This window comes from Rhinolophus ferrumequinum, chromosome 24 (genome assembly GCF_004115265.2).
Source record: "Rhinolophus ferrumequinum isolate MPI-CBG mRhiFer1 chromosome 24, mRhiFer1_v1.p, whole genome shotgun sequence".
NCBI lineage: Eukaryota > Metazoa > Chordata > Mammalia > Chiroptera > Rhinolophidae > Rhinolophus > Rhinolophus ferrumequinum.
This window is the reverse complement of record NC_046307.1, coordinates 10,609,124-10,621,410: the sequence shown is the minus strand read 5'-3', so window position 1 is coordinate 10,621,410 and position 12,287 is coordinate 10,609,124. Positions and strand designations below refer to the sequence as shown.

Genomic DNA, 12,287 nt, shown 5'->3' with positions numbered 1-12,287 from the left:
CTTGATTATATTTAGGAATTATTACTTTTTAAAAGTATAACAGTATCATGCTAATATGTTTTAGAAAGTCTTTAGTTTTGGATATATGTATTGAAATATTTTAGGATGACATGATTTGGAAAATTTTGCTTCAAAATAATTAAGGGGACAAAGAGTAGGTGAGGACACAGACAAAAAAAGATCTTGAATTTTTAATTGCTAAAGCTTGATGATTGTCAAAGGAGAATCATTACACTCTATATTTACTAAATTTTAACGTTTGGAATTTCTAAACTAAAAAAATATTTTAAACAGAATTTTTACTAAGACTTTTTTTTGGGGGGGGGGGCAGTATTTTGGTCAGTCCTATACTTAATAAAAAAAAATCATTATCAGTTTTAGTCATTAGCCATTCCGTACCTGGCATACTGAGGAAACATAAGACCTATTTGTTCCTTTATGTGACAGAGAAAGCACAGCAGCCACATAAGTAGCTCTAAACATGATTTAAAAGCCAGCGTCATCACAATTTATGAGTGATCTCTTACCTGATACTTCTGAGCTTACACAGAATAAGCACAATAACCAGTTTAATGGTGAAATTTTCCTAAAAACTAGCCCGTAGTTTCACTGGCTCTGTTAAAATTAATTAGCTAATTTGTTGAATTTATTAGGCCAGTTGAATGCTTAGGAAAATTACTAATTAAAATGTTTTTTCATTTAAATAATAAATTCTCTACATTCAAGAGTAGTTCCAACACCTATTAGAATGGTTATTATCAAAAGACAAGAAATAACAAGAAAATGCAAAGAAAATAAGATACATTTATAAGTTAGAGTTTTAAATTACAAATCTATAAATATTACTATTTTGAGAAAAACAAGAGTACAGAGGGGCAGATTTCGGAAAGCACAATCCAAGAAAAATATAAGATCCACGGTCATAGAAAAAAAAAGTTTATCATTTATCATTCCCCTACTTGAAAAACACTCTAAGAAACAAAGTAGCAAACACAGTTGGTTTTAAAGGAATGACTTTATTAATAAATATACATCCATATGATGATGTAGATACAAATCATGAACACTACTCTATTCCCATACACATAATTGCACACGAGTAGCTCAAGTTCATGGACATAAAAACATACACAGTATCTATTCCAACTTTTTACAGCAGAGGACAGCGTGCTTATATCAGTTAATTGGTAATTATTTTCTCTGTAATTATCTGTGGAAAAAGGAAACTGTGAAACTTAAAGAATCAAAGTGGTCTGATTACTATAAATCACACACTTGATTTAGTATAGCATTAAATTTTCCAAAAATTAAATAGATTATATGTGAGAGCATAGATTTTTCTAGTTGGGGGTGGAGAGGGAAAAGCAAAGGAAAGATTTAGATACATCCTAGAGTTTAATAGGATATAGTTAAGCTATAGTAAAAACAGAGACCTAATAGCATCAAAATATTTTATGTCCAAGGAAAAAATGTTTTGAACAACTGTTGTGAATTCTTATATTCTACTACAAAGGGGTCATAAAGTTTTACTGCATACAGAGACAATGACTGACAGAGTAGCAGTTATCAATCATCAGCAGCCCCTGAATTGTTCTTTTAAAGCTTCTTAGAATATAAAAGGGTTTTTTTCCCTTTAGCTCATACACTGGTTTTTCTTAACACTGGACGGATCACCTTTAACCTAATAAATGGATCCAGATAATTTTTTCCTCCTTAACACAAACTCTATTCGTATTTCATGAAAATATACATGCAAATTCACACAAACATCAGTTTGGAATGAATGTTACTTTTATTACTTTAACAGATGTTTCTTTTAAAAAGTAAATAAAAAATATAAAGAATTTTTAGTCTAATTGAAACACTGATTTTAAAAATGTCCCCAAATATTAAAAATTAAGCAGATACTTTTCTTCTAATACAATGTACCAGTATTTTTTAATATCCAGTGCAAAACTCCAAAGATAGTATCAAAATCATCCCATACTAAAGATTAGTTATGCAAGGCATACTTGTCAAAAAATGAAAATTTCATCTGCTTTAGCTCCTTATTTGTTAATATAAGAGTAATAAATAAGGCATGTTAAGATATTTTTTAAAAGAAAAAAGTAAAGCAAACTTACTTGAACAGCAGATCGTTTTCTGACCAACAGTTTTAATACAGAATAGTGAAACCTATTTTGTGAAGAGAATTACACAATATAAAATTAGCAATTTACCTTTAAAGGATCATACAGTGGGAAGAAAAGGCCAGTTTTTCCCAATTGATTATATTATATTAAAGTATAGGCATTTGTTTAACATGCTATTTCAGTGTTTACCATGATAAGAGACAATGTTACAAAAGATGCACAATGTAGTCTTTAGATTATAGAGAAGTAAAAATATTTTATATTTTAAGACTTCATGTTATCACTTAGATGTCTTTCTCTTCTTCAGCATGGCACCAATAAACTGTTCACGAGGAGAAAAGGAACTGGAATCAGGAGATGCTCACCAGCATACAAATCTAATACTCCAGGTAACTGCTCACATGAACATAAAATTCAGTTTTTTTAAACCATGTTATCTGCCACAACTGTAGCCCTCTGCCTGCTTTTATCGCTGGGACATAGCTCCTGATATTAATAAACACTATTATGAACATACTTCCTTTAGTTGATTTCACCATTTCATTAACATGTATACAAACTTCATTATACAATAATACATCTGCTTTATCTCTGACACACAGCACAGCACCACTAAGTAGATGTGCTGGAGGATGGGGAGAAGAAGAGGGGAATAAATGTAGGCAAGGGCAGGGAGACAGGGAAGGTTATGTATAACAAAATCAGGAATCAAAATAAACTGAATGGGCAATGTCAAATGGACATACTGAAAAACACAACATGCAACCAAGTGCTAGACAGTGGTATATATTATTCTACGGTAGAACATTTCATTCAACAACTATTTCAGGAACTCAAAAGAGGATTTCTAAGCAGCCAACTACTGAACAACATTTTGAGAAACAGCTAAATGACAGATACATAATAAAAGTGGATAAACATATAAATAAAGATGTAAGGTTTTGTGTGTGTCAGAAGTTATACTGTTCTGAGTAAATTATTAAAATTTTATATTTTACGCTTCTGCAAGAAGAAACTCTTATAGCAATTTAGCTGCCAGAATGTTACAACTGATTATGTAGTCTTCCAACATTGTTCTCTATGGTTTGTGCAAAGCTAAAATTGTTGAGGTCACTGTCTTAGATGCCAGTGCACACAGTTCCCACATACAATGCAACACCTCTTACTGTAAAGAGCAGCATAAATCCAGCTCATGTGTCAGGCATCACTGGAACACCTGAAGGCTTGCTGCTTTTTTCCTGATAAAAAAGGTACGAAACATGACATCCATTTGCAATCAGAGTTTGCATTAACTGAGAGCAAGCCCAAACAACACAATATGCGCCTTTTTAAACTTTTAATTATTTTAAAAGTTTTTGGGTCCTGCGAATCTACATTATAATCTCAAAGGCATTTAAAATCACAAACACATACATTGTAACTTTAAAGTTCAGTGGAATTTTTTTCAAATTCAAAGATAATAATAGTTTATTTTATTTAGAACAAACTCAGAATAAATAAAATGTATATTAACAAAGAATATTACTTTCAGAAATGGGGGAAGAGAGATTTCCCTCTGTTCCTCCTATACATATGTACCCAATACTTTTTTTCTTTTCTATCTATCTTGCTTCTAAAGCAAGCAGTGTTGGAAAAAATTTTCTTTTGGATAAAATGGTCTCACTAGAGCCACAATTAGATTTTTAATTACATTAACCAGCAATATTTTTTACATGTTTCATGCATAGATGGATCCTATATATTTCTTAATACTTGTGTTCTGACAGTCAGAAAACTGCATTTTGTTTATACCAGTTCTACAGTCTACCATTCAATTTGTGTCCTTTGGTAGATATAAACCTGAAACCACAGTTAAGTGCTAATGCAATGGGACAATTTCTCAGAAAAAAACTAAAAAACATTCTGAATAAATGAACAATAGTAATAAATGTTTTAACCATAATGCTTTAAAACTAAGTATATGAAAGGCAAAATGTAGTGACTATAGCTACATGCAAACCTTAAGAATGTTTCTTTTTCTATTATATTAAATATGCTATTCTCAGAATGCACTGTGTCACCAAAAATGTAATGTGCAGTTTTTATAAAAAAGTTTAATTTTTTTGTAAATATGAATTGTTTGTAGTGTTTGGTATATATGCTCTTGGTATACAGGCAATTAAAAAATACGCAACCTATCATTGCTGAAAGGCAAACACTAAAGAATTCCTTTAGGAACAATGGTTAAATCAATAAATGTCATTTAGATCAATAAATAAGAAGCTGCTCAAACCTAGAACATTAAAAATAAGATTTTTAACATCTGAAGTCTATGTAAATACCAAAGCATACAAATATCTATGTACTGTCTCCTGAAAATAAATGTTACAAAAACTCACAGCCATACCTCAAATAATCCTGAATCATTAGTTTGCTTTGTTCCATCAGTTAAAAATACCTTAGATATTATCTTTAGTATATTGTAGGCTTATTCCACAAACTAACAGATATGATGGTTTCAGTTGCTTAGCACATAAACCATCTATTTAGAATGGCCCAAAAGTAGTAATGAAATATAAGACACAACCATAACGCTAAAGAAAAAGCAAAAATGATTTAGTTAGGTGTTACACTTGAACCTATGTACAAATTCAATGCCACTGCTCATGCCCTGAGTGCATCTGTCAGCATATGGCGGTTTCTGAGCAAAAGCAGGGAAAAAAACAAACAGGAAAACAAAATTGGAAAGCCCAGGCCATAAAATATGTCAAAATAAAACCAAGAAGCTTTGGGATTATTCACAACCTTCCTTCTTAACCTGGCCCTCCTTTCCTGCCTCACTCACTCATTGGGTGGCTTGACTTCACTGCTGGTGTCCTCTACCCCGTGAACTGCTCTGCCATGCATCACAGGGTAAGGAAAAGCAGCAGTGCCACAGCCATAACCAAGATCGGCAAGACGGGATAGAGCTTTAATGCTACCTGGAGGTCTCCCTGGGCTGACTTTGTATCCCGCAGCTTTGGTTGTACCCAAAGGTCTGCCTGGACTTGTCTTAAATCCAGCCGCTTTGGTAGTTCCCAGGGGTCTGCCTGTGCTGGTCCGGTATCCTGCTGATTTGGTGGTTCCCGAAGGCCGGCCACGCTTACCAGATCGATTGAGATTTTTCTTTTTCTTTAGTTCATCTTTTATCTCTATGCTTCTACCACTTGTAGTCTGCAAGTGCGTTTCATTTAACGGGTCTTGCCTCTGACAAGCCATTGGTTTGTGGCTGACTGGGTGGCTGTATTTGCTTTGCTGGGAGGAATATATGTCAAAGTGATCAGCAGCTCTCATGGCATCTTCATTGAGGCAGGAAGGCTTGCCAGGCCCACAGAAAGCAGGATTACTGCTAGCAACGGGATGCATCATTTTCTACCAAAAATAAAAGATAAGTATGCATAAATATACAAATATACATCTGTATGACAGCACTCAGTGGGAAAATAAGTCTGTCTTCCAACAACTATGCAGGCTTACCTAAAATTAGGCTAACAGGCAGGACTCCAGACCACTTATAAACAAACACACTTCAGCAGATTCAAAGACACTTATTTTTCTCAATGTAATCATGGGTAGGGACAAACGCCATACAAACTTAACTATAATACTAACTTACTAGCCATAATGTTCTCTGCTTAGGAACTGCAAAAGTGTATAGGTAGAAAATAAATCTGTTCTATTTTGTAGGCTCTTTTCTTCTAGATCACTAACCCCAAAGGGTAACAATAAAGACAAGAACTCTTAGTAACACAATTCTTTTTTTTCGGTTTGCCTAACATTCTTAGAATGTCTCCCTTTGGCCTTTTATTACATGTCTCACATGTATACTTCTGATCTGGTCGCAGTTTCCACAAGGTGGAGACTTCATCATTACTATAATTGATTACTTATATAGAAGTGTATATACTTCTATATACACTTCTGAGTGAGTGCATCTTATAAAAGATGGAATGTGACAAGCAAAGAACACAATTTCTTGGCTCAAGGTATTGACTCCCTTCAAGCTACTCTATCCAAACAGGAGGCAGTACCAATATAAAGAGTAAACAAAGGTTAAAAATGAGTAAACATTTATACAAACAATTGAGACTTATACTACAAAAATATAGGTAGCAACCATGGTAAAATGCTCCTTATTTTGAAGGTATGGTTGAATGTACAACACTGCTTTCTCCCTTGATCATGAATATGATACACAACTTTTTTTCCTTACAAGAGCCCTGTGACTTATTAACAAACAGTCCAAAGTCTCTTTTTGTCTGTGAGGACATCTCTCTGATTCTTTTTTTCTCTTTATAAAAGATATATTACAACTACCACCATAACAAGCCAGCCCTAAACAACAATATCATTTAGACACAGAGTAAATTAAAGTTTATATAGAATACAGGATTATATTTATATTTCAATGAGGTAAAAAAGATAATTCAGATTTAGAATCTGTATTAAATCTATATTAAAGCCTAGCCCCAAGTTGTCAGATGTTTCCCTATATCCTTCACACATGCAAAACTACACCAAAACCTCAACGAAAATAGTTAACTCCAAGAGGCTAAGAATAAATAATGTGAGCCAAAACCACTGTAAATTTATTTCAGTTTATAAAGGCAAAAGGAAATGGGAATGAAGTCACAGAATGGAATTCTGCTAACTTACTAAATATTTGCTGAGAATCAACAGATATAGAGCTGTTGGCCAGCTGTCTTAAAGTCTTAACTATGAAGGAAAAACATCTACAATGAGAAACTACTTTTTTATGACAGAAACCTATGACTAAAGAACATAAAACAAGACTGAACTAAACACATATATTAAAAAGGAATAATTCTTCACTCATTCCCTAAGGATGTAACGAGAACTAGGTTATTATCATTAAGTTAAATTCTAATTTCAGATGAGAAATAAGGAGAGATCAAGATGTGTTCCAAATATAGTCACATTAGCTGAAAGTGAAGTTTTTGAGCATTTTCTATGTGTCAAGTAATGAGTTTGACACTTGGCACATTGTCTGATTTAATCATCACAACTCTATGAGGAACATACGATTATCAACTCTGTTTTACAGAAACTGAGGAAGACTAATAAGCAACTTGCCAAGGTCACACATTAGGAAATGGTGAAGCCAAATTCGAATTCAGAGAATCTGACTTCAGAATCAACACTATCAGTGTAGTTCATATCTACACCAGGGCACTACTATTCTACACCAGGGCACTACACAGTAGCACTACTATTTGGGTCAGATAATTCTTTGTTGTGGAGGGCTGTCCTGTGCCTTGTAAGACACTTAGCAGCATCAACCCATAGGTGTCAGTAGCTAACCCCCCTCTCAATCAGTGACTACCAAAAATTTCTCCAGACATTGCCAAACAATCCCTGGGGGGCAAAATCCACTTCCTAGATGAGAATCACTCAGCTAGACTAAAATGAAAACACAGGCTCAGTTGGTTAGAGCACAAGCTCTTAACAACAAGGTTGCCGGTTCAATTCCCACATGAGATGGTGGGCTGCGCCCCCTGCAACTAAGATTGAAAACGGCAACTGCGCTTGGAGCTGAGCTGCGCCCTCCACAACTAGATTGAAGGACAACAACTTGACTTGGAGCTGATAGATCCTGGAAAAACACTGTTCCCCAATATTTCCCAATTAAAAAAAAAACAGGACCCAATTTAAATTATTCCTATTTAAGTTTTTATTCACCTCTTTAGCTCCTACCTCTCCAAACATCCACAAAACCTTTCTGTTGACAACATCTACAAAGTCAAATAGATTTGTTTTCCAACTGGAAGAAAAGCCAATGTTGGGATTTGTGAAGGGATCAATCACATTCCTCTCCCCTTCAAGTTATAAACTGATTGAGAAACAGAGACAGGAATTAAGTAGGAATCAAAACACTAGTTTATTTCCAATAAAGTTGGACTAGAGACCAATTGCAAAACAAGGAGAAACACAAACCTTTTGAGCAGAAGATTATGAGAAAAAGTGACTCCTTTTTCAATTTTATTATTCAGACATCACCATGTTGGAAAGCTGTAGTAAAAAGAGGTAGAAATGTCCACGTTTTCTTCCACGAGTAGCAGTTAGTAAAAGGAGAAAATTTTCTTCCTACTACATGTTTTCACTGTTTTATAGTTCATGCCTTTTAAGTTCCTATCACTAACTTACCAAAACCTTCCCTCCCTTAACTTACTTCCCTTAACTTCATTTTCTCTATACTATATCAGAACATTTACCATCTATTAGCACTCAGGAAATATAGGATCTCAGCTTACACTACTACATTAGGCTTTTAAAGGCAAGATGCTGCCATATATCCTTTACTCGGATACCAATCAACATCGAAAAAAACACACCATTCAAAAAGTAGACCTGCAATTTAAAATAAAGATGCATCCATCTCCAATTCCTTTAACGTGTTCCACGAATTTATGCATTTGGTTTGTATTATATTAATTTACTTCTTTGTTAGTGTTGTGTATGGAGTTGGCCCTCAATAAACGAGCCACATTTACTGAGGGCCAACGCCATACACAACACTATTCTAAGCACTAGAAGACAAAATAGACAGGAGTGAAGCTGTGGATCCCCATGGAAAGACAACTTAAAGAACATTTCTAAAGGACAAGTCTCCTACGTATTCTATATTCTCCTTGCCTGCTACTGCCAAGAAATCAGTACAGTATTCTGCTTACTCAATAACTGAGGAACAAGAAATTTATTTTGACAACTACCCACGTAAACAGTTAACTAAAAACGGAAATAGAGCGAAAACCACTCCTTTTCTACTTCCAGATTTCAACCTGTTAAGATGGGACTCAGCACCATTAGACACTTGTGTGCATAAACTTTTTGTATATATTTATAGGCAGCATTTACATACACCAGTGTTAATCTCACACTTAGTGCTTCCCTACTCCTACTTCAGGGCTTGCCAAGTGAACTGTTCTTTCTTCCAAGGGCACATTTCTTAAGAGCCAGAATGAATACATTTGTAGCAAGTTTGGAGTGAATGAAAGCCAAGAGTTACAGAACAAGCTGTGCAGACTACCAAAGGTTAATTATCTTTTAAAATGGTTCACCGAATACAAGGGAGCCAACTAAAGAGCTTCTATATTTTTAACTATGACTAAATTAGAATTTTTAAAGCATATCCTAAAACTTGCCATCCCTGAAGCTGTTTTACTGTGTGTTTTAACTACCAAAATCTTTTAGTGAGCCATTCTTTATGAAGTAATTCCTTTCCTTTTCTTGAACGTGGCAGTCAGTCATTACTGCCAACATAAAGAACTATTACTTTTTTTAGTAACTGCACAAAACATTCATGAAGCCTGCTAAACATGGAGAAAATCTTCGAGAATTCCGAGTTCTGTTCTCTTCCAAAGATCAAACATCACACAATTCTCATGTTTACTTCAGGTCATTTGGCTCCTGACAATTATATAGAAACAGAGATGATTTTATCATTCTAAATGAATGTCCATTTGTGACCCGCCTCACTCACTCCGAAAGTCTATTCAGCAAAGACGAAAACAAATGCCAGTCGCCACGCATCCTGCCCCACCTCGGAGTTTTGATGATACTAGGACGGAACACACATAACGGCCTTCTTTGTCTTCTTTCTACTCCTTAATTGCGCCCCACAGGGCAGGTTCCCCAGTGCCAGAATCCTTAGTTGACATGAAGCGTTTAGAAATGTATTACCTGTTGTGCCCGAAAGTGATTATTAATGTATTAGCAATAACAACTTTGCAGACGATACACGCCCACACTGGAGAGAAAGAGCCGTATACCCTCCAAGCCTCCAAATCCGTGGCCGGCTGTCCGTGCACTCGGGAGTTCTGCAAGCTGCAGAGGGAGGACCGCTGATTTTGACCTCGCAAAGAAAGGGTGGCCCCTCCCCGCCCCGCCCGCCGCAAGAGGAATTTCCCCCCAATAATGGCTCCAAGTCGAAGGAAGAGCAGGCGACGTCCGGGGCCCCTCCTCTCGCTCCGGGCTAGGCCGGAGCCCCTCCTCAGGCGTGGGTCGGAGACCTTTTCTCCCCAGCTAACAGGCCCCCGTTCTTGCCGCCGCCTTCACGAGCGCCCGCCGCCCGGCCTCTGCGCCCAACCAGCTGACAAACCCCCGCACGCCCACCTACCTCAGCCGCTAGTAGCCCGGCCCCTCAGCGCGCCCAGGGGCTGCCCATCGGCTGGGAATCTCACGCTGGCGCCGCTCCCTTCCCAGCCCACCGCCTCTTCACTGAGCGGAGACGAGCCCGACAGAGGGGCAGGCAGCGAGGGCGGCGGCGGCGGCGAGGGGGACGCTGGCGCCCAGCTCCGGCCGCGGCCACCGCTCAGGGTCCTGCCCCCGACGCAAGAGGAAGAGGCAGCCACAGCCCCGTCCTGCGAGTGGCGTGCGCGAACTCGCGAGGGTCGCGCACGCGCACGCACATCGCGAGATCTAATCTCCCGCCGACCAGCACGCAAGTCCGGGGAAAGTAGCCCGGGAAGCCAGGCTGCGCTTGCGCGTATTGAGGACCGGCAGGAGGCGGGGCTTAGACCCGAGCTTCTCAGGCCGTGGTGCAGACCGTGCGCTGCAGCTGGGCTCGAGAGACCACCAAAAGGGAAATAACTTCCTTATGTGGGTTGATTTTCACCCAAATTTTGTGATGCTGGAACTACTGCTGACCCCATTTCTCAGGTTACAGGAGTAATAAATGGTGGTCAGGATTGGAACCCAGCAGTCTTGTTCCAGGAAACTGCTATTAATTGCTGGTGGAACAAAGATCTATTGTTTTATTGTGGTAGGTGCTGCCCAAAGCATGTTAAAAGGATTCAGCCTCTGCCCTTTAGTTGCTTATGGACGAGTAGAGTGAGTCCTCCAGTTGTAAACAAAATGGGGAATATCCAAATAGGTGTTTGGACCTTCAGACCTAGGATCATGTGATAATGAAAAGCCTCACCCTGTAATTTAAAAGGATTTTACATCCATGATCTCAGAATTGCCATATTCTTCATTCCACCTTCACAGGAAGGATGGGACAAGAAGTAATTTGCTTACAAACTCCCCACCCTTTTATGGGACTATTGTGAGGCTTCTGGCGTATCAGTCACCCCATAGAAGCCACTTAGTAGAAGTGTTCCCCAGTTCTTCCTTCCATGAATTCGAAGATGTCAGAAAGAGTATTCAGAATTAGGAAGGTTGCTGAGAGGAAGACACTTTATTAGGAAGTGCAAAGAGGCTAGAGGCAGGTGCCTGTCCTTTTTGCCCAAGCAATGAAGAATGTTTGAGGAGATAATTCTTAGCACTGAGTAAGTTCTAACACGAGCACACAGTTCTTGGCCAGGTTCTGCTGCCAGTAGGAAAAACAGGACGAGCAACAACTTTTCTTTCTAGGAGAACACACAAGCCAGGAGGGAAACCAAATTCAGTACATAAAACAGGTTACCCATTCATTTTCTGACAGGCAGTGTTTCGTAACTTGATTCTAAATCTCATTCTAATTACTCCTACAAAATGCTAGAAAACAGTACCGACCATACTAATATTGTTTATATGTAAAAGGAAAATACCAATATATAAAACAGTTCAAATGCATACACATATTTGAGGGCATATTAAATATCCTTTGAAAAACGTCTTTAAGTTTTCTCTAAGCAAGGTTTTTTTATCTTTGAAGTGGAATTTGAGAATGCATTGTAGTACTCCCATATCTTATCATGACTATTCCAGATCCCTATGTCTAAACTCATCTGAAATGGCATTAGTACATAAAATCACATATACAGAAACTTTTGTACTAATGTCAAATTACGTGCAGCCCCCATGGAGAAGTAGCCAGAGTAACAGAAGTCAGATGTTCTTGGGTTTGAATGCTTTTTTGTCATTTGTCTCCTATAATACCTTGGATACGTCACTGCTCTTTCCAAAAGTTTCTATATGTGTGGAATGAAGACAATGTTCTCCTTGTAAAGCTGTGGAATTAAATGAGCTACTAGGTGAAGATCTGAATTTAAATCCTAGGTCTACCACTTACTAGCTGTGTGACTGTGGAGAAGTGACTAGTCAGTTCAATTCAACATATATGGATTGAATGCAAAGTACTGGGGATGCAGGACAGACAGGGTCCCTAACCTCAGGAAGTTCACATTTGGTGAG

General features: G+C 37.6%; 1 protein-coding gene across 9 annotated transcripts; it reads right to left on the bottom strand.

Moving 5' to 3' along the window:
• Positions 1–880: 880 nt before the first annotated feature.
• C24H5orf24 (chromosome 24 C5orf24 homolog) lies at positions 881–10,608 on the bottom strand. Of its 9 annotated transcripts, XR_004421957.1 has the most exons (8): positions 10,288–10,608; positions 9,852–9,995; positions 8,106–8,180; positions 7,866–8,001; positions 5,093–5,522; positions 3,299–3,370; positions 2,124–2,175; positions 881–1,210 (listed from the first exon to the last, which is right to left on the bottom strand). XR_004421957.1 is itself a non-coding variant. In XM_033096412.1 (7 exons), exons 4-6 carry the CDS (start codon positions 7,875–7,877, stop codon positions 3,330–3,332), a joined length of 483 nt encoding a protein of 160 aa, XP_032952303.1. In that variant the 5' UTR covers positions 7,878–8,001; positions 8,106–8,180; positions 9,852–9,995; positions 10,288–10,608; the 3' UTR covers positions 997–2,175; positions 3,299–3,329. The 9 variants fall into 9 exon arrangements, 8 of the variants coding, with proteins under 8 accessions (XP_032952303.1, XP_032952304.1, XP_032952296.1 ...); XM_033096412.1 differs by having other exon boundaries at positions 997–2,175; XM_033096405.1 differs by lacking the exons at positions 881–1,210; positions 2,124–2,175 and having other exon boundaries at positions 2,183–5,522; positions 10,288–10,607.
• Between the last annotated feature and the right edge of the window lie 1,679 nt (positions 10,609–12,287).